General features: G+C 31.6%; 3 protein-coding genes across 4 annotated transcripts; 2 read left to right on the forward strand and 1 right to left on the reverse strand.

The window, feature by feature from the left end:
* The first annotated feature begins 680 nt into the window (after positions 1-680).
* LOC114194526 (probable amino acid permease 7) lies at positions 681-11358 on the forward strand. Of its 2 annotated transcripts, none has more exons than XM_028084809.1 (7): positions 681-985; positions 1925-2161; positions 2600-2693; positions 9699-9913; positions 10135-10268; positions 10399-10626; positions 10733-11134. In XM_028084809.1, the coding sequence occupies exons 1-7, from the start codon at positions 919-921 to the stop codon at positions 11132-11134; spliced, it is 1377 nt and encodes a 458-aa protein (XP_027940610.1). In that variant the 5' UTR covers positions 681-918. The 2 variants fall into 2 exon arrangements, with proteins under 2 accessions (XP_027940610.1, XP_027940609.1); XM_028084808.1 differs by lacking the exons at positions 681-985; positions 1925-2161; positions 2600-2693 and adding exons at positions 8359-9002; positions 9100-9333; positions 9422-9515 and having other exon boundaries at positions 10733-11358.
* Positions 11359-11764: 406 nt separating this feature from the next.
* LOC114194485 (zinc finger CCCH domain-containing protein 40-like) lies at positions 11765-15764 on the reverse strand. Its single transcript, XM_028084739.1, has 5 exons — positions 15603-15764; positions 15326-15463; positions 14287-14556; positions 13722-13945; positions 11765-12829 (listed from the first exon to the last, which is right to left on the reverse strand). The coding sequence occupies exons 2-5, from the start codon at positions 15428-15430 to the stop codon at positions 11971-11973; spliced, it is 1458 nt and encodes a 485-aa protein (XP_027940540.1). The 5' UTR covers positions 15431-15463; positions 15603-15764; the 3' UTR covers positions 11765-11970.
* A 2029-nt stretch (positions 15765-17793) lies between these two features.
* LOC114193947 (probable amino acid permease 7) lies at positions 17794-21318 on the forward strand. The gene is made up of 7 exons (XM_028083953.1): positions 17794-18262; positions 18419-18655; positions 19362-19455; positions 19648-19862; positions 19951-20084; positions 20163-20393; positions 20553-21318. The coding sequence occupies exons 1-7, from the start codon at positions 18133-18135 to the stop codon at positions 20952-20954; spliced, it is 1443 nt and encodes a 480-aa protein (XP_027939754.1). The 5' UTR covers positions 17794-18132; the 3' UTR covers positions 20955-21318.
* Positions 21319-21473: the final 155 nt, after the last annotated feature.

Here is a 21473-nt window from a genome sequence, read left to right on the forward strand (position 1 = left end):
ATATGTATACAATATTTATTTTCAACACATGTTTTTCATTTATATATATAAAGTATGTGTTCAAAATTATATTTATATAATTATTAAATAAACTTGAAGTTTAATATGTGGTTCCTCCTGCAATCTTTTGCGTGTTGGAAAAAAAAAAGTCAGACTTCTTTTGTAGCTTACGTGCTTTACCAGAAAAAGGAAGTTAGCAATAAACCGTGCTTTCAACTAATAAAATTTGTGTGTATTTTAAGATTTAAATTAACTAATATTGTTTTGGATTTGTAAATTTAGATTTTAATCATGGGATATTGGTTTCACGAGGATTATACTTTTATAAATAATGATATTTTAATTATTAAATTTTGACAAATTTCTCTTATTACTTGAGATGTCATCTTTTATGTGATTTTGAAATATAAAAAATAAAAAAATGGATAATTAAGTAATAACTTAGAAGATGTCATCTCAAATAAATTTGTCAAAATTTAATTGTCAAAAAAATCATTTTACTAATTTTATATTTAAAGACAGTTTTACTCTCAAATTTGATGTAAACTATGACGGAATCATTAAATTATGAATAAATTTCTTAATATATATTAGCAATCTTGTAGAACTAAATTTAATTATTTTATTTGGAAAGTATTTAGTGGGGAACATGGGACACAGGCAATGGTTTTTGGCATAAATAAAAAAGGTATTTCCACTTTCTACAGAGATCAACGTTAAATTTTGGTGACAAAACTAAACTGTTGCAGAAGAAGAACAAGTGATGAAGAAACCAAGAATTGCAGATAGAGGAGTTAGGTGATCTTCCGAACTGGTTTTCTGTGTTCATCATATTCATATTTCATTTTCACTGTTCTTCTGAGAAGCTACCAAAGATCAACCTCGAAGAGTTGCAAGAATTCGTTTCAAGATATCGAAATGGGTGAAGAAGAAATACCAGAGGATTCACTTTCACCTTTGATTCAACATCCTTTAAGAAGAACTGGTTTGTGCATGCATCTCAACTTATCTGCTACACTAGTTTTATATATTTATCAGTCTCATATTCCTCATCATTTCAACTTTGTATCTGATTTCAACGTTTTCGAAACCTTTTCCTTTTTCCTCTTCGCCCCATTAATGTTCTAAGTTCTAACAATCCATATAACAGTTCCAACAATTGCTTTTGTATATACAAAACAATAGTTTTCTTCTGTCAGTTGAAATCAGATAGTATTAGCAAGTGTGGTTAGATACAAAAACTGTATAGCATGTATTTATTTGACTGATTGGTGTGAGAATGGTAGTTGCTAGTTTTTTCTGTCAGTTTTTTTTTAAAAAAAAAACAGTTTTTCATTGTGGTGTTCATAACGAAATTAAGTAAAAATACAATAATTTAATATATTATAACAATACACTAAGAAGAACGGCGGTAAAGAAAAATGGGTACTCCGTTAGTTTGAGATGAAAATATCAATAAGAATCCAAATGTGATTCCAAGTTCCACATTGAATAAAAATGAGAAAGTTAAGTATTATATAAAGATCAAGACTATAAACAAAATTTGTTATTTATTAGACCTGTCGTGTTATCACCGGTTTTGTATATTTTAATTTATTCGTTGTTCTTGTACATAGACAAGGGTAATGAACGTAATTAACTATCTTGCAGTTTAATAACACTGCTTAAACATAAGTTCTGTTGTGTTTTAAGGATCTTATTCCAATTCAGCATGATTACATGATAGAAAAAAACAAAGATAAAGATGAATAATTGTTATTTTATTATTGAGACTCATTCATTAAAGTAAGATATTTTTTCATTGAATGTACGTAATGGATGGCATTGATTACTGAGTTGATTTGGAAGGGTTTTGTTTTGTGTGTTAAATTAATGAACATTTGAATGATTGAAGAGAAAGAAAAAATTGTTTATGTGCATGAAGGTAATCTGCAGAAGGCAGTGGCACACATAATAACTGGTGTGATAGGGGCAGGGGTGCTGTCTCTGGCATGGTCAGTGGCACAATTAGGTTGGATTGGTGGTCCTTTCATCATTTTAGTGTTTGCAGGAACAACCTTTGTTTCTTCAAACCTTCTTTCTGACTGCTACACATTTTCTCATCCTCAACATGGCAACATTCGCTGTTCCTCCCTCATCGATGCTGTCCATTTCTACCAAGGTTACTGCACATGCCTCGTTTCTTTTATATTCATAATCTAATTAAGAAGATGTCATCTAATATCGTAAAAGAAAGTTGTCAAAATATCATTGTTTTTATGATATGAAAAATGAATTTTTGACAACTTTCTCTTATAATCTAAGATGACATCTTTTAAATTGACATCTTCTATAACTTTTCATATTTTCATTTTTCCATTTTTCTATATCCATAACTTAGTTCAGAAGATGTCACCTCAGATTATAAAAAGAAATTGTCAAAATCTAATCGTCAAAATATCATTATCTGATTCTTTATAATGTATAAAGTTTGACATGTTGCAGCTGTTTATTAAACTTTTACTTTTATTCACAACATTTTAAAAATAAAAGTGGAATATTTTTATGATTATTAATTTAAACCGAGTATATATGTTTAAGAAATATTGTGATAAATCAGGAGAGACGAAGAAAACAGTTTGTGGAGTGCTGTTGTATGCAAGCTTATATGGCACCACCACTGCATATATCATTACTTCTGCTACCAGTATCAGGTATTTTTTGTTCATGCTTTATTAAATTTTCTGTTCTTTATCTAATGCGTATTTGGTTTGAAATTTGAATATTTTTAGTTTTGTCTTGACCATTGCCGTTTTTATTTACTAAAACATAGAAGATTTCAAAATTTGCTTTGAAAATCTTGGATATATTATGTCACAAACTTGGATATATGAAATCTTGTGAAATAGAATGGAGATAAATATCTAGTTTGAATGAAAATTAGTCCACAGAAATGTACACATAGAAAATCACCACATAATTTTTCAATGTTTTATAAGTTTTCATGAAGGAAGTCTAAATTACCATTTCAGACTATTTTTGTTTTTGTAAGAATAATGTGACTTTTCCTATGAATTTTCATTTTAAATGATGTTTGTAAAATTAGAAAATTAAAAATGCTCTATGATATAAAAATGATTTTGTAAAACTTTATATGATATAAAACATACAAAAAAAAAGAAGCATGTACATGTTTGGTTGCCTATTTTTAATTTTGTTCTTTGTATTTTTTTTTAAATGAAGATTATTTATATAGATAAGGAAAGGAGGGAAATATAACCATCATTTTTTTTTTGTTAGATATTCTTTATAAAAATAGAAAAGTGGAGAAATAATGGACAAGATGTATCCATTAATGAAATAAACTATGTTAAAAATAAGAGGGTGCTAAGTTTACCCAATTGTTTTTCATTACATTAACTTTTAAGTGAAATGATTTATATTTAGATATTTTTAATCTATAAAACGTAAGCACTAAAATTTATTACAAAAAATAAATATTATCCAGCACAAAACTATCTATTATTTTTTTTATTATTTCAAAGTAAATGAATTTATAATATGTTCTTCAAAATGAACACAACGACATGTATATTTAATTATAATTGCATCAATTTATGTTTCAGCGTAATTTAGATAACTCAACAATAAAAGTATATTTGGTAAAATCCTCTTAAACTAATTTTTCTTTTTTTGGGTTTTCTTTTCTGTAGCAATCAACTTTTATAGTCGTGTTGTTTGAAAATATTAGGGGTCTTTCTTCCTACACCTCTAAGCATTTTTTCTGTACCTCTAAAATTTCTTTAAAGTCCCAAAATACCCTTTGACTATTTAAGAAAACTCACAGACATCACATCTCCAAAAATACATTTGAAAGTCAATTTTCAGAAGTCAAAATATATGACTTCCGAAAAGTCAAAATATATCATCGGAAGTCGACTTCCGAAAAATAAAAATCATTACCGGAAGTCGACTTCCAAAAAACAAAAAACATTACCGGAAGTCGACTTCCGTAGGTAAAAAAATTAAGTGATTTTAAATATTTTTAATTCTTTCTCAAATATATATTTTCTGACTTATTTTATTTTATTTTTTAAAAACATATTAAAAATTATAAAACATATAAATTTAAAAAAAAATTACTTCAAAAATTAAAAAAAATAAATAATAAAAAATTTAAATAAAAAATTTTAAAAAAAATTAAAAAAAAATTCAAACAAAATAATAAAACTTTAAATTTTAAAAAATAAATATATATATATATATATATATATATATATATATATATATATATATATATATATATATATAAACGGAAGTCAAAATCCGTATATATACCGAAAGTGGACTTCCGTGTACATATATTTGAATATATATATTTTCTTTTTAAATTTTTAATTTAAAGTTTTATTATTTTAAATTAAATTTAAATATTAAATAAAATAAAATGAAGTAGAATATATAATAAAAATATTAAATAAAAAATTGAATATATATATATATATATATATTGTTTTTAAGTTAATGTTATTATTCTAATTTAAAATATTTTACAATTTTATTTTTATTTTTATTTATTTTATTGATATTATTATAATTTCTGTTATTTAAATTTTTTAATTTTGTTTAAAATTTAAATATTTTATTTTAATCAAATTTTTAAAATCATTTCAATTATATATCTTTTTATATTTTTAAATTTATTTTTATTTTTATATAATTTATTAAAAATTTAATAAAAATAAAAAAAATAAAAAAATCATATTTAAAATAACATATATAAATAATATATAAATAATGAAATTTAAAATTTAAAAAAAACGAATATATATATATATATATATATATATATATATATATTTGTATATATATTTTCTTTTTTATTTTTTTTTAATTTAAAGTTTTATTATTTTAAAATGAATTTAAATATTAAATAAAATTAAATGAAGCAGAATAAATTTATTATTTTTTAGTTTTTTTATTTAAAGTTTAATATTATTTTAATTTTACTTATTTTTATATTTATATTTATTTTTTAGTATATTAAATAAAAATAAAATTATATATATAGATATTAATATTTTTAGAAAAAGTATATATTAAGAAATTTGAAAACATAAAAAATAAATAAAATAATAAACTAAAAAAATCATTAAAAAGTTAAAAAATATAAGTTTTAAAAAGAATTAAAAATATTTAAAATAAAATTTGATTTTTTACTTACGGAAGTAGAATTTTTTTTGACTTCCGGAAGTCGACTTCCGGGAATACTTTTTGACTTCCGGAAGTCGAATTCCGGTGATGATTTTTGATTTTTGGAAGTCAACTTCCGGTGATATATTTTGACTTTCAGAAGTCGACTTCCGGTGATATATTTTAACTTCCGAAAATCGACTTCCGGTGATATATTTTGACTTCCGAAAGTCAAAAATTTTGACTTCCGGAAATCGACATAATTTTGGAGGTGTGGTGCCTACGGGTCAAAGAGTTTTTTGAAAATTTAAAAAAAGTTTGAAGGTGTAGAAGAAATTTTGGAAGTGCAGGAAGAAAAACCCAAATATTAGGCACTAGTTTTTCTTTTTCATTTCTAAGTTAGCCTTAACGGGCCGGGTTAACTATCAACCCGGAACTACGATAATTGCTCGGGCTGACCCAAATAATTAAGTTTGTAACTAAACTGGACCTTTAGAATATTTGAAATAATATTTATTCGTGCAGCTATTTGAGTGTGTAAGAGATGCAAAAAATAACTTTCGGACAATGCAATCCAAAACACATCTTAAATTATATAATCCAAATTTCTCAGACGAAAAAATAATTTATGAATCATGAAATATAGAATTTTTTTTTTCTCATGAAAAAAAAAATCTATCGGACTGTACAACCCAAAAAAAAAAAAAATCAAATTAGACCATTTAAAAGTTATTTTTTCATAAACTAGAAGGACAAAGTATGGACTTTTATATTTATGAGGGTGCAAAACTGTATGGAGATGCAAAACATAACTCTCCTTGTTTGAAAATAAAGAGATAATGTTAACCATTATCTTATTGTGTGTTTGGATAGGAGATTTTAAAAAGATAATTGTTTTCTAGAGAATTTAATATATTTTAATATATGTTAAAAGAAATTAAAATTCTATAATTTTATTAAAGTGATTCATCGTTTAAAATTAGTGAATTTTAAATTTCAGTTTGAAAATTTTCAATGATCTTTGTAATTTTTTTTATCTAGTTGGATAAAAGTAGGTTTAACTTGATTAAGTTAAACCTAATCTAATTTGTATTTATCCACCTAACTTAAATCAAGCTAGACCCATTAAAACTTGACTTGATAGAGGTCAGGTCCAACTTGATTGAATGAATTCTATAACTTTAATCGATTCAGTTTGACCTCAATCCAAATAGACTTCAATTAACCTATCTTGATCTAGTCTTGATTGGACTAGACCCAACTTAATATTCATTGAACACTTTAATCGACTTGAATATGAACCAACTTAACTTGATTAGAATCTAGACTCATTGGACTCAACCTAAATCCAAGGTTGACCTATCTTTTCCTGCACTCTTACATCTATCTTCTTTATTTGTCCAACGACATTATTGTTGGGTAAACTTAGATGAAAGTAGTTGAAAAAGTGCGAAAGATGACAATGTTTCTTAATAATAATTATAAAGTTCATTTAATTGTGTTTAGATAATAGTTGGATAACTGCATTTAAGTTTATAAATAAAATTTTGGTAGTAATTGAATAGTTCTACTAATTGTGGTTTGGTAATAATTGTATTTAATATATGTGGTTGAAAGATCAAGTTAAAAGACCTATAAATTGATGTTGGGTTTATATATAGTTTTTTCTTCATATATGAGTTATGGTTATAATGATAGGCATCTTATAGTCATGGTTATAGTCATTGAGAGATTATGGTTCCATATGGTTATATAACATTAGTCTTACACATACAAGACCTTAGACACCATTTTTACACCAAAACCTTAAGACAATGTTGTTATGGGTCTTTATTCTTATATAGTGTTAACTTTATCTTTTCTATCCGATGTGGAACTTTGACTTTTTTGACTCACACCTATTCCAGACCATTGACCGTGTAATTCTCTTTACAAAATACTAACAAATCTTAATATATAAAGTATTTTATCTGGAGAGACTTATTTGTCCACAACTATCATAAGAGTAAGAACTTTTCTGTGCAAATCTACAGGAAAACACAACTCGTGGATTCTTTGTTTCGTTGCTACTAAAGGGTTGTGTCTACCAACTTTAGTATCGGTTCCTTGGAATCCTAGGTAGTGTAATTGATACTCTTGTTTCTTAGTCTCAATTCTGCATTCTATAAAATAAATCATCATGGAATTGGGAACTTCACAAAGTCCCATAAGAAGAGCACAATCTTCTTCCTTACGATATGTACGACCCAAATTATATTCGTATCAATTAAAGTTGCAAAAGACAAAAGACAAAAACTGAACGAATAAAGATGACGCTTTTACCCCAATGATCCTGCATAATTTTCAATGGAATCTCAGATTTTCCGAGTTCCTTGAGATTGAAATGAAGGAAGCTAAACCAGTGGGTCATAGGGTTGAATCCTGCTACTATTACGTTCGCTTTACGTCTCACTTTCTAGTCCTACATTCTTCAATGAAACCCAATATTTTCTATACACTCATCGAAGTGCAAGAGGCTACGTATAGGTATCATAAAGAAGGGTTGAAAATAGCATAAAATAAAACCGTATGGTCTTCATGTTTGGCGGGCTTTCATTTTCAACGACAAAACCACGTTCATTACAAATATTCAGTCATTTGGTTTATTGTAAACTGCCATTTGAACCATGTTGGAATATCTATTAAAACACTCAAATTAATTTTCAGTCAACATCAACCCTACAAAGCCAATTTGTAAAGTGAGGTCTGCACCTCACTTATATATTATGAATTGGTCTTATCTCTGATCGATGTGGGACTTCCAACACGTACGGGAGCTGCATAATGAAAAAGAGAAATTATCAATCTCTCTTTTCCATGAGAGGTATTTGGTAGTTCCAAATTTTCATGAATTGAAAATTTTGAATATGTTATGTAAAGATTGATTGAAATAGTAGACACACTATAGTGATGTAATGTAGAGTGGTGTTTTGACTAAGGTGAGTGATACTCTTGACATGATGTGATGATGTTAAATATTTTGGATCTTCCAACGTTGGGCTCACTCATTCACTCACGTAACTCTGGTCCTCTGATAGGTACTCATTACTGAACCATTTGCACTGTGTTGGGTAGTACACAGAGAATATACTCCACCAGAACACGACATCTCCACTATTAGAAACTCGTGATAACTACTGAATAGTCTTTTTTATTAAAAGCTGTCCTGCATAACCTATAACCACACTCATACGCTGCACAGTTTCTTAGCTTCAAATTTCAAAGAATCTCCTTCATCATCGCTTCCTGTTCTGACCTGCATCTTTTATATTCAAAATTTTCCTGATTTTATGCTGTGTCTTGTAGCTAGTAATGTTTGTTTTACACACCTTTAGTTATCCAAGAACATGGCTTCTAAAAGTTTATACTATTTGAATATTGGTTTGGCTCATGCACCAATAACAACATAAAGACACAAACACATGTTTATCAGCCTATTCTAGATTTGTTTATTTCCTGAAACCTCTTCCATGCATCTGGTTGGTCTGTTAACTTTAGGAGAGTTGTCATAGACATCAGAGTCCTTCATCAATTTTGATATTACTTGTAAAATGATATCTCCTTTCACAATTTCAAAGCATGTTACATGGAGACCAAAATCATTTTGCTATCAGACATAGTTGTAGTTTGTTTTTGATTGTAGTTAGTTGTAGTTTGTTTGATTGTTCAGTTAGAGTCATGAACAACAACTGAGTTGGATTATTGGATAAAAATGGCTGTTCAAAACTCTCTCCAAATAACTAGAAGTGGTACTGGTGATTATGATGATGATGGGCATGCCAAGAGGACTGGTAAAAATCTCTGGGGCCATAACACAACCATAAGCATTTCATATTCTTATATATGAATTTGGCTTCTGAATTTTAGTCCTTCCATCAATTCTACCAGGAACTACACGGAGTGCTGTGGCTCATATCATCACAGCAACTATTGGTGCTGGTGTTCTGTCTCTGGCATGGAGTACTTCCCAGTTGGGATGGATTGCAGGACCATTTTTCTTGTTTTTTTGCGCAATTGTGACATGTGTTTCTTCATTCCTCCTTTCCGATTGTTACAGAACTCTGGATCCTCTATCTGGGAAAAGAAACTACACTTACATGGATGCTGTTAGAAATTATCTTGGTAGCCACTCTAGTCTAAAACTTGGAACATGGTTCCACTGAACTGCCACCATAATTATGCAAACTAATCATGTTTACTGTTAGTTTAGGCAATAAAAGGACATGGTTGGCTGGTTTCCTTCAATATTTGAGCTTGTATGGGGTTACTGTTGCTTATGTAATTACCACAGCAACCTGTTTGAGGTATTATTCCAGTTAAACCCCATCTAGAATGAGAAGATCATTATTTATATGCAAGTATGAATTTGTGCTGTAGCTCATTGCTTCTATCATCTCTTTATTTCATGTCATATTGAAGACACTAATCTACCTTGATGATAATTTTATTCATGTTCTAAGGATGCTTGGTTTTTTCTATAAACACAGAGCAATACTGAAATCAAATTGTTATCACAAGGAAGGGCATGAGGCTCCTTGTAGATATGGGGATACAGAATACATGATGCTGTTTGGACTAGTTCAGATCATAATGTCATTCATACCAGATCTTCATAACATGGCATGGGTTTCAATTGTTGCTGCCATAATGTCCTTTGCATATTCATCTATTGGACTTGGACTTGGCATCACAACAGTAATAGGTAACTTTCATTTTCACAATTAAGGTTTTGTTTACTTGTCCATCCAAACCTTTTGGTTATTGAAGCAACAAAATGAAGGGAAAAACATGTATTTTGTACTAAAATCCATATCTAGCTGCTAAATACATATTAAATGGGAAAATATATGGAATGTTAGATTTAGGCATATCAAAGAGTTGAAAGAGAACAATGGATGATGAAATTTATGGCTGCATTGGCAGAAAATGGAAGAATTATGGGTAGTTTAACAGGAGTACCTGCTGCAAATATTTCTGACAAGTTATGGTTAGTCTTCCAAGCAATTGGTGATATTGCCTTTGCATATCCATACTCAGTCATCCTCCTTGAGATACAGGTACTCTTTCATATGAATTCAATTTAAATGATTTGACTGTGTAAAATACAAAGAGATTTTGTTGAAATTTATAATAACCAAAATGTTACAGTTGAAACAAAAATATTGAATTTGTTTATTTTGACTGAAGGACACTCTAGAGTCTCCTCCACCAGAAAACAAGACCATGAAAAAGGCCTCCATGATTGCTATCCTCATTACAACATTCTTCTATCTCTGTTGTGGATGCTTTGGATATGCAGCTTTTGGAAATCAAACACCAGGGAATCTCTTGACAGGGTTTGGGTTTTATGAGCCCTATTGGCTCATTGACTTTGCTAATGCTTGCATTGTTCTTCACTTGGTGGGAGGATATCAGGTACTATACATAAGACTGGAGCTTCTTATGCATACTCAATTGAACTACTACTTCATAAAATTAATCGTAGTTCTGATTCTTGTATGTGATCTTTTTTTTTTATCAGATTTTCTGTCAGCCGATATATGGTGCTGTTGACAGATGGTGTTCAAAAAGATACCCTAACAGTGGCTTTGTGAATAATTTCTACCAATTGAAACTTCCTTGGTTGCGAAGTTTTCGGCTAAACTTGTTCAGGATATGTTTCAGAACAGCCTATGTGATTTCCACTACTGGACTCGCGATCCTATTTCCTTATTTTAATCAAGTTCTGGGAGTGTTAGGAGCCTTAGGCTTTTGGCCATTGGCTATATATTTCCCTGTAGAGATGTATTTTGTGCAGAGGAAAATTGAAGCTTGGTCTAGAAAATGGATCGTCTTAAGAACCTTCAGCTTTATTTGCTTTCTTGTGTCACTACTAGGTCTCGTTGGATCACTTGAAGGAATCATAAGCGAGAAACTAAGCTAATGAAGGGTGCTTCATTTGTTTGCGTTCATTGTCTTCTTGGCATCTATTTCATGTATTTCAGTTTCACGTTAATTCCATTGTTTGTAAAGTTTGTCTTAGGCATGGAACAGTCTTGTTTGGTTCCCTTTAAAAAAGTGTAATAAGGATTATTGGTTCCAGCCCAAAATTTGTAAAGGTCACATTAAATTGTTTTGAATTTACGTAATATAAAGTCATTTATACCATATGGACTGGACATGTTTTTTTTTATTATTAAAAAAAGTTGAAATGCAGTGGAAATCATTAATGGGGAATAAAGAATTGATTGAGATTGTAAATTGCAAGTGCACAGTTAAGGAATGAAAGACCCCATCTTTATCATTCACATGTCACTTTATCGTTAGAATTTATATTAGACTGACCACACGGGTGTAAGAAATTAACCATCAGGAATCCTGCTATATTTTTAGTGAAAGCAACTAATACAGCAATCGATAAAGAATCACTCCAAGCTTTTCCGAAATACAAGGTAAAAAACAACCCTCGGCAATAGAAAATTTTAAAACAATGTATTTTCATGAATTATAAGATGTTATAAAATCAATTAGCCATCTTTTTACCAATTGCTTTGCAGCAAAACTGAAGCCGGAGTAATACTAAAGTGAGCATGACAATGATCTAACCAGGAAGCCAAGAGTTACAAAATCACATAATGAAAATAACTTGTTCAAGCCACAACACAAGAAATATCAAGGTAGTAGTGATAGTAAATTGACAGCTTGGGTGAAAATATTTCCGTCATGGTCGGTTTAAGGAATAACTAAAGCATAACTAAAAACATCAGTACATGGGCAAGTTCATTGCTGCTGTGACCCTGAAGTTGATGTTCCAGATTCAGATGGGGCATGAGCAGCCTGTACAGACCCTGTCTGTGAAGAACCTGGTTGCGTAGAATGCTGATAAGTATGATTTGCAGCAGGCGGCTGGGATGGAGGAACAGCAGTATTGTATGGAGGTGGTGGATACTGTTGATAAGGGCCAGGTGGAGGCATATAACCATATGGAGAGTAATACTGATGGTGATATTGGCCAGGTGGAGGAGGCATCATTGGTCGGGCATAGTGTTGCATTTGCTGCTTCTCCAAACTGGACTTGTCCTCCCCGGACCCAGAAGGCCCACCAGGAGGACCATCTTGAGATGAAATGAGAGCACCCATTCTTTGAGGATCCATTGATGGGTAGTAGCTTCTTTCCTGCTGCATAGGTGGTGGATTGTTATAGAAAAATGTTCCTTGTGTTTGGTCCTGGTTCTGCTGCTGTGATATAACTGCCCGAGGCAACAATCCACTATGAGCAACAGATGCCTGCTGCCTAGCTTGATCAGAGCCATCTGACTCAGGTTTTGATGTCTGAGGCCTGCCCCACATCAGTTTTAACCTTAGGCCCTTGATAACCAGTTTGTTTGAGAGTTCTTCTGCTGCCTTTTCTGCACCTTCTCGGGTAGTATATGATACAAAAGCACAAGCCCGTTGCAGAACCATTTTTATAGATTCAATCTCTCCGTGGGCATAGAAGTGATCCCTCAAATCCTGTTCAGTGACCCTAGCATCAAGTCCACCAACATAGAGAGTTTTAATGCTCTCGTCCTCAGGAGCCTCCAGTGTGGCCATCTCCCCTGCCTTGCCAAGTAGCTTCAAGGCCACGGGATCGTTAACCCTGAATAATTTAAGGCATGAACAGAAAATTAACGGAGGCAAAATTATAAACATCACATACTAAAGCAGCTAGAAATATCATCAGTATCAGTAGTCACTAGAAAATTATGCAGATAAAACAAAGAATACATAGGCAATAGGTTAATATGAGATAAGAAAAAAAAATGATCGTATATCCATGATGCACTAAAAATATAGAAGCAAAAGAATATCCTCGGAATAAGATGTTTGATGGCTATTGACGTCTGCTACATCACTTTTTGCTACGATTGAAAATTAAAGGTGTCATACTACAAAGGAATCATCCTTAGTCCATATTAAAAAAATATAATTATTTCTACAAATTAAGAATAATCAAAGTACAAAAAAATGTCCTTAAAAGTAAGAAAAATTACAGGCTAAGGAGCATGCATGCCAGACAAGATAAGTCGTTTCACTTCACATATAGAAGGAAAGAAAGAAAGACAAAAATGCAATTACATGGTAGTTAGTAACTTAGTAATCCATATTATTTCCGCACTTTGGATCCTCAGATAGTGATTTTAACATGTATACCAGACCCACTAGGTGGAGTAAGGTTTACTTATAGTTGTTTAAACACAGCTTCCTACAAGCAGAACTATCACATGACTTTGCGGGAGAAAAACCCTGCAAGCTTTTTATCTTAGCCATGCAACAGGTCATCGCATAGGACAACCACAAAACAATTGAGTGAGTGCCTAATAAACTAACAGTTATATCCATCAAGGAGATGACAAAATGCTCTAGTTGCTGCCCAGTTCCAATGACAATACATAGAGAAAACTAATTTGGAACAAAAAGGGCAACTGCAAGAGAGAACAAGTATTAAAAAGTCATAAGCAAATAAGTATGTCACTTTTAACCATACATACCCATAGTAACGATCTTTAATATTTTGTTGAGACAATTCCCCAGTTTCTGGCATCTCGTGTCTATAAGGGCATTCGGCTCCTCTGGTACATTCACCCCTTATGTAGAAACTGCAAATATGTGCTCTGTTTCTTTTGTAATAAGGGGTTGTTCTTTGAAGCTTCAGGATAGTATCATTAGGGCGTGCTTTGCCATAAGAAGATTCATAATCTATACCAGCTCTAGCCTGCACCATGCTTTCACTCTTAGTAAAAAGATATGATCAACTAATAAATGAGAACTGAGTTAAAATAGTATAAATCCTAAAAGAAATGGAAAAAGAAAATTTGAGATTTTAATAGCTGTTAAATTACAATAAGAAAATCATAGTTCTATGGTTGAGGAATTCTGCACGCAATCAAAAAAGTAACTCCAAAATATTACAGAAAATATGTTAACCACAAAAATAATAATTCATTCACAACTAGATACAGATCGACTCTAAACCCACTAACTACTCTTCTGACCATTAATTACATTCAACTATCAGAAACTATAAATGCATAACTTGACATAAGGAAAACATACCCTACGGTCATGCTCTTCAGCAAAATACTCCCTATTAACATCACTTTTCGGAATCGCATCATTGGAATCAATATTGAGAGCTGTGTCTCGGACTTGAACAGGTAGTCCATATTCAAGGTCCAGAAGGCACACTTGACAGACATTTTTCAATTTACTACATGTCTGACATATCTCAGTTTTCTTATATCTCGCATCTCTGCCGGGTCTCCATCTAAACACAGTGAATGGCCGTGTACAAATCTTGCACTCCTTGTCATACTCTGCCCTTGTCTGCACACAAAATTAAACATGACCAAAAGCAATTAAAAAAAATAGCATATAACAATGGTTTTAAATCTAAACATTAACTACTATGTGATCAACAATCCTAGTGTTTCCTTTTTCAAAGATGAAAGAATTGAAATAATTTCTAACTCGTTTATTTCCGGTAGTCTTGAATTCTATGGAAACTAAAAGTAAAATAAATACAAAGATATAAAAATAATTGTTTACTTTGAAACGCCCTAGAAGAACTATGCTAAAATGCTTAGGGATTCCGAATTCACACAGTTGAAAACAAAACCATGGGCCTGCCTCAATGACAAAAAAAGGTTTTAAACTCAGCAGCTGCATCTATAAATTTATCATCATCACGATGCAAAAACTGTAAAGCGCAAAGTATAACAAATTAACTCTTCGATTCTTGTTGGCTGGTCACATGGCCAGGTTCAACACATCAAAATCTAATTCGGTTCAGTTGTTCCTACAACCCTTAAAATTCCTCACCAAACAAGCACAGAACAAACGAGTAGTCGATCAGACAGGAGGAAGTGCTACTGTTCTCATAACCGGTACGAGTGAAAGAAGATGACACAGTTAAAGAAAGAGAAAAAAAAAATGCCCTAAGAGAATAAAGGAAGTCAGGGAATGAGTTGGTGTCATAGTCAGAATCACTTGTTACAAGCTCCCTTCCAATATCCCATTCAATCTCGCAAAAACAGAGCAGAATCCCTCAAATTAAAAAAAAAAAAAAAAACATGGTGAAATATTTGAAACAGACCATTCGAACATAGGGGCTGTCGCCGAGACAGGATTCGCATATGATGGGGAAATCAGAACGCTCCCAACCGTCCGCTTCGTGGTCTCTGAGTAACCTGTGTGCCATGGTTAGGGTTTCGTGACTGCACCAAAATCGAAGCTGAAGAAAAAAGGGAAGGAAGCCAAAAACATTCAGAACATTTTAGAAAACAAAAAAGACATCAATAGAATGCGAAATATGAATAAATTGGTTATTATAAACTTCGATTTCAATGCGAAATTTGGGAGAAATCGTGTACCTATTAGCGGTGAGGCAAGGAAAGGAAACGGAAAGGACTTGGCAGCGAACGCCGCGGAACGGAGGTTGGTGGCTGCTCGATTTGCACTAAGCACAGACGCCGAAATATTAGGTCTACTTTTGTAAATGTTATTGCTGTTTGGAAAATTACCGGTAATTCTTAATATTGTTTTGTATTTCTAATACTTACAGTTATACTTACACTTAAATAAAAAAATTTAAAGATGTGAAACTTAAAAATGAATTGATAGAATTTAAATCTTATTTCTTGTTTGAAATAAATTCAATTATCTTATAATCAATTTAAAATATATATATATATATATATATATATATATATATCATATTTTTAATAAATTGTATAACTGTAAGTATATATATTAAACTTGTGTTTTTTGTTGGTTACTACATGTGTTTTATAGTGATTAAAAATTAATTTTTAAAATTTAAGAGAAGAAATTTAAATAAGAAATTGAATATATTATAGGTATTGTATCTTATTTTACTTTCTAAAATATTGATACCTATATAGAAATGTTTTTTTAACATACATTCACTTGAGGAGTCCATTAGCAAAAATGCATCTTAAGACTAGTACTGTTATGGCTTGCAATGTAGAAAAAAAAACTATCACTTATATAAATTAAACAAAATATAAATATGACATCATCAAATCAAACCAATTAATATTAAAGAATACTCTGATAAGAGTGTTTAAAATTTTCATGATTACTTAAATGAATTGTTTTCTTTCCAGACATTTGTGGATGCAACCTTTGAGAAAATTACTTAATATTGCTAAAGTCTAAACCTTTTCATCATTATGATAACACATCAAGAAAACCTTAACTTATTCAATTATTTCAAGAATGACAAGATATATAATAAGGTAACAAATCTTTGCGTATCATTTAAAAAATTTGTTTCCTCTGTGTCTGAATTGATCATTCCTAATCAAGTTCAATGTTCAATATTAAACATTTGAAAATATGAAATAGTATAATATTACACTAACATAATTTTGTTTTTCAGTATATCACCATATCTAATTATTTTAACCAATTTTTTCCGTAGTACAATATTTAGATGTTCTACTAAAATAGTGTACGGAAATTTCCTTTTACCAACAGTAGCATATATGTGAACAAGTTAACATCACAATTTTTATATATTTTTATAATTATTCTGATTTAAAAAAAATCATTTTTATCCATTTTATACCAGTTTTTTTGAACTAACAAAATGGATAATAACACATAGAAATTTTCATGACAATAAATTTATGATAATTTTTTCCATTATCATTTTAGGATTTGTTTTCATTACTTATTACAATGTATTTTTAATAATGTGAATCTCTACTATTTGCAATAACATCTAATTTTAACAATTGTTCATCATTCTTGGAGTATAATTTGTTCCTTATGTCATTTATGAGGGTGTATGTGTGGTAGGAAATTTCTTTATCTATCAAAATCTCCTTTTAAACAATATAAGTTTTTCAATATGCATTTAAAAAATAATTAATGAAATAATCTCACTTCTAATTAATTTATAAACAAAATAAAAAATGGGAAAAAACTAATTTTAAACTGAAAACTATCAACATTACTCGATTTATAATATTTTATAAAATAGTAAAATTATAATTGACGTGGGACAGATAAGATCAGTATGGATGAAATAGTCTACATAAAAATTCTTATCAGTTAACTATTTATATATACAATAATATTAACTATATTATCGTATTTTTATTTTTTTAATAAAACTAAGTCTTAAATTTAAGAAATTCCATTAGATATTTTAAGATCCCGTGTTCATTTTAGAAAACTTGTAATTTAATGAAAGGATGGGACCATTGCACAAATGCTCATAAAGATGACCAGCTTCTTAATTATTCACCAAAGAGGTGAAGAAAAAAATAAAAAAAATGGTGATTCTTTGATATTATTAATTTTTTTCTATATTTGCTCTACAACCTTATAAAGCTATTTAGTATAGTTCCACTAATGAAACACTTAACAAGTATATTATTTTTCGTTTATTCTATTACACTTATGAAACATTATTTTAGTATTTTTTTTATATGAAAAAATATTTTAATTGAAACAATTAAATTATTTGGGAAATTTTAACCCCAAATCCTGCAACCATCTAGATTATTCGGCACAGCTCTGTAACAGGTTTTGTTGTCTATGGTGAAACAACAAGGCAAAAACCTCAAACCACAAACACAACTCGTGTACGGCTCTCATAGTATGGGACCATCTTCAATAAAACAACCCCAATAACCATAAGAGAAAAAAAAAAAACAACCTTTTTTATTTGGTTGACAAGTATCATCTATCTTGATCTGGCCTTGCCTTTGTTGAGTGCAGTTTTTTTGTCTCAATGCTTCATTCCCAAATGAAATTTTGACCCTTTTGCACAGTCCATTCTGTCGAACAACACAGCAAGAGAAAAATCAAATTTTTTTCCCTCTCGCTGCTTTCTATTCTATATAAGGTCATATCCCAGGAATTGACCAGATGGAGAATGAGGCACATAGCATGTCATCTGATATAGGAATAGGTGTGAATGAGAAGATGGTTGAGGCACTTGAGTCAAGTGACAACATCCCACTGTTGCTCACCAATTCTGGCTCTCTCAAAAGGACAGGTTTGTGTTGTTTTGTGTTCTGTTGTATTGTGTCGTGGGTCATCTCAAATGTTTAGTGCAAAAGTGAATAGTGATGTTATTACTAACTAACATGTTGGTGTTTGTTTGTGACTGTGATGAACTGGATTTGGTTGAATTTGACTTTGTGAACAAAAGGGACGGTGTGGACAGCAGTGGCACACATAGTGACTGGGGTGATAGGATCCGGAGTGCTGTCTCTGCCGTGGAGCACTGCACAGCTTGGTTGGCTTGCAGGACCACTCTCAGTCATTCTCATTGCTTCCATCACTCTGTTCTCTTCTTTTCTTCTATGCAACACTTATCGCCATCCCCATCCTGAACATGGCCCAAATAGGAGTGCTTCCTACCTTGATGTTGTCCATCTGCATTTAGGTACGAACAATTCAATTCATTCCCTATCTACTTTCTTGAATTGTATAGCATGTGGTGCCACCAAGTGTCTGATCTGAGTGATGATGAGATTGGTTCATTTAAGTATGTGGTGAGGGGGTTGAATCCTCTGACAATATAGTTGACTGGGGAGAACTCACTTTTTGAGTGTTTCCAGATCTACCAAGAAAATTAATGAACAAGGATATTCCTTACAATGATGCATTACCTTTGTGTATGAAAAAAAAGGGAAAAAATCTGGTTGAGAGACATGAACTTATCTTTGGATGGTGATGAGCTTGAATGTTTTGTCTTCTTTGCATGAACTATGTGTTGTATGGATTTGATTAGAGACAAATTCAATGTTAATTTCACAGTGATGAGATTATAGGGATTTAGGTAGGGAATAAATATTCTGAAATTGTTATTGATTTGATGTGATATGAGTTTATTTACCTCTTGGTGGAGATGAGCTTCGTTCATCTAAGTTTGTGGTTAGGAGTTTGGATCCTTACTTTTGTGTGCTGAAAAATCTAATTGAGAACTCACTTTTGAGTGTTTCCAAATCTCCCAAAAGAACTTAGCCTCCATGAACAACCAAGGATATTCCTTACAATAATGCATCACAACAAAAAATTGCATCTTGTTACCACATTGTCATTGGAAAGAATGCTATCTATATGACAGAATCGTCTTTGGACATTTGCAGGAATAAGTAATGGGCGGCTCAGTGGTCTTCTTGTGAATATAAGTTTGTATGGTTTTGCAATCGCCTTCGTCATTACAACAGCTATCAGCTTAAGGTGTGTTGATGACTTATCATACTGATTCCTGTCTTGTCATGAAATTTTCTTTTCTTTGCTCTTCTTTCCCTCTGTTTATCTATGGATGCTACCTGTTCCAAAACAAGATTTTCTCACTGGTGTCTGTCCTAAGAATAATACTATATGATTGCCACTGTTAATTTGGACTGCTATTTGTATTTGTGGCTGCAGAACAATACAACATTCATTTTGTTACCACAACGAAGGGAGTGAAGCATCATGTGAATTTGCAGATGCATATTACATGCTGCTTTTTGGCGTTATCCAAATTATTCTCTCACAGATACCCAACTTCCATAACATTGAATGGTTGTCGGTTGTTGCTGCAATTATGTCCTTTACTTATTCTTTCATAGGAATGGGGCTTTCCATTGCACAAATCATAGGTATGATGGGAGCCTTAGCTCAGGCCCACCATAAGTATTAGTTTTGATCAGATAAATGTGTATAATTTTCTGACAAAACTTTGCTCAGACAAAGGACATGCTGAGGGTAGCATTGGAGGAATCAGTACCTCCAGTGGAACTGAAAAGTTATGGCTGGTTTCTCAAGCACTTGGTGACATATCATTCTCATTTCCGTTCTCAACAATTATTATGGAAATACAGGTAAATACCTTGCAAATCCACACACAAAACTGTAACTTTACCTGTAATGGCTGATATAATTTTCTGTAATTATTGAAGGATACTTTGAAATCACCTCCACCTGAAAACCAAACCATGAAGAAGGCCTCAGTAATTGCGGTCACTGTCACAACATTTATGTACCTCAGTTGTGGAGGTGCTGGATATGCTGCCTTTGGTGATAATACACCAGGAAACCTTTTAACAGGGTTTGAATCCTCTAAGTCGTCTTACTGGCTTGTGAACTTTGCTAACGTTTGTATAGTGGTTCACCTAGTTGGTTCATATCAGGTACATTGAATATAGAGATACCGTGTCAATTTTTTTGGGTGCTCCCTGTTAATATTTCTTCAATTCCTGTATTATGCATCACCTGTCTTGGGTAGCTTGTTGTAAAATCATCATAAAGTGTAAAATCATCTAATTGTCACCTACTTTCTTTTGGTGCAGGTGTATAGCCAGCCACTTTTTGCCACTGTTGAGAGTTGGTTCCGTTTTAATTTCCCGGATAGTGAATTTATGAATCACACATATATCTTGAAACTCCCGTTGCTACCAGCCTTTGAACTTAATTTTCTCAGCCTGACTTTCAGAACTGCTTATGTTGCATCCACAGTTGTGATTGCAATGGTCTTTCCCTACTTCAACCAGATTTTGGGGGTTCTGGGTAGCATGATTTTTTGGCCATTGACCATATATTTTCCTGTGGAAATATATTTGAATCAATCCTCTACTGTACCATGGACGACTAAGTGGGTCCTGCTTCGAACTTTCAGCATTGTTGGCTTTGTTTTTGGATTGTTCACTCTCACTGGATGTATTAAAGGAATAGTAGCTCAAAAAATTGGCTGAGAAGCTTTCAGACCTATCCAGGTATTGGGGCTAAGAAAGTAGTTTCTTTTGTACTTTGAAGGCCCCAAAATGATTCATTCACACAGTTAGTGTCTTGGAACCATGAAATGAAGATTGGACAACTTGTACTTTTTTTTCTCTCGGTAAATTAGACTTGAAACATGTATTTGAGATCTGAACTGTCCTGTCTTTATTCATCAACAATGCATTGACTGTAAAATGCAAAGAGTAGAGAGGACTGCACTGAATCTGGTTGGACAATAAACATGCAGATTCTCTGATATTTTCAAAATTGGTCACCTTTTGGTATAAAAAAATAATAATGTTAGGAACGTTGATGAATGCAAACGTTGCAGTTCAGGAATTCCAAGTTTGTACCTAGCTTTATGGTGTGATTCTGTTGCCAAAGCTTAATGTTGTGATATGAGAAGTGTTTCTTTGCATGATCCTCCGAGAAACTAGTCAATTTCATCTAAGATGTTGAGATAACTCTTAAGATGTAAATTGTTGGCATGAAAG

The sequence above is a fragment of the Vigna unguiculata genome, chromosome 8 (assembly GCF_004118075.2).
Source record: "Vigna unguiculata cultivar IT97K-499-35 chromosome 8, ASM411807v1, whole genome shotgun sequence".
In the NCBI taxonomy this organism is placed as follows: Eukaryota; Viridiplantae; Streptophyta; class Magnoliopsida; order Fabales; family Fabaceae; genus Vigna; species Vigna unguiculata.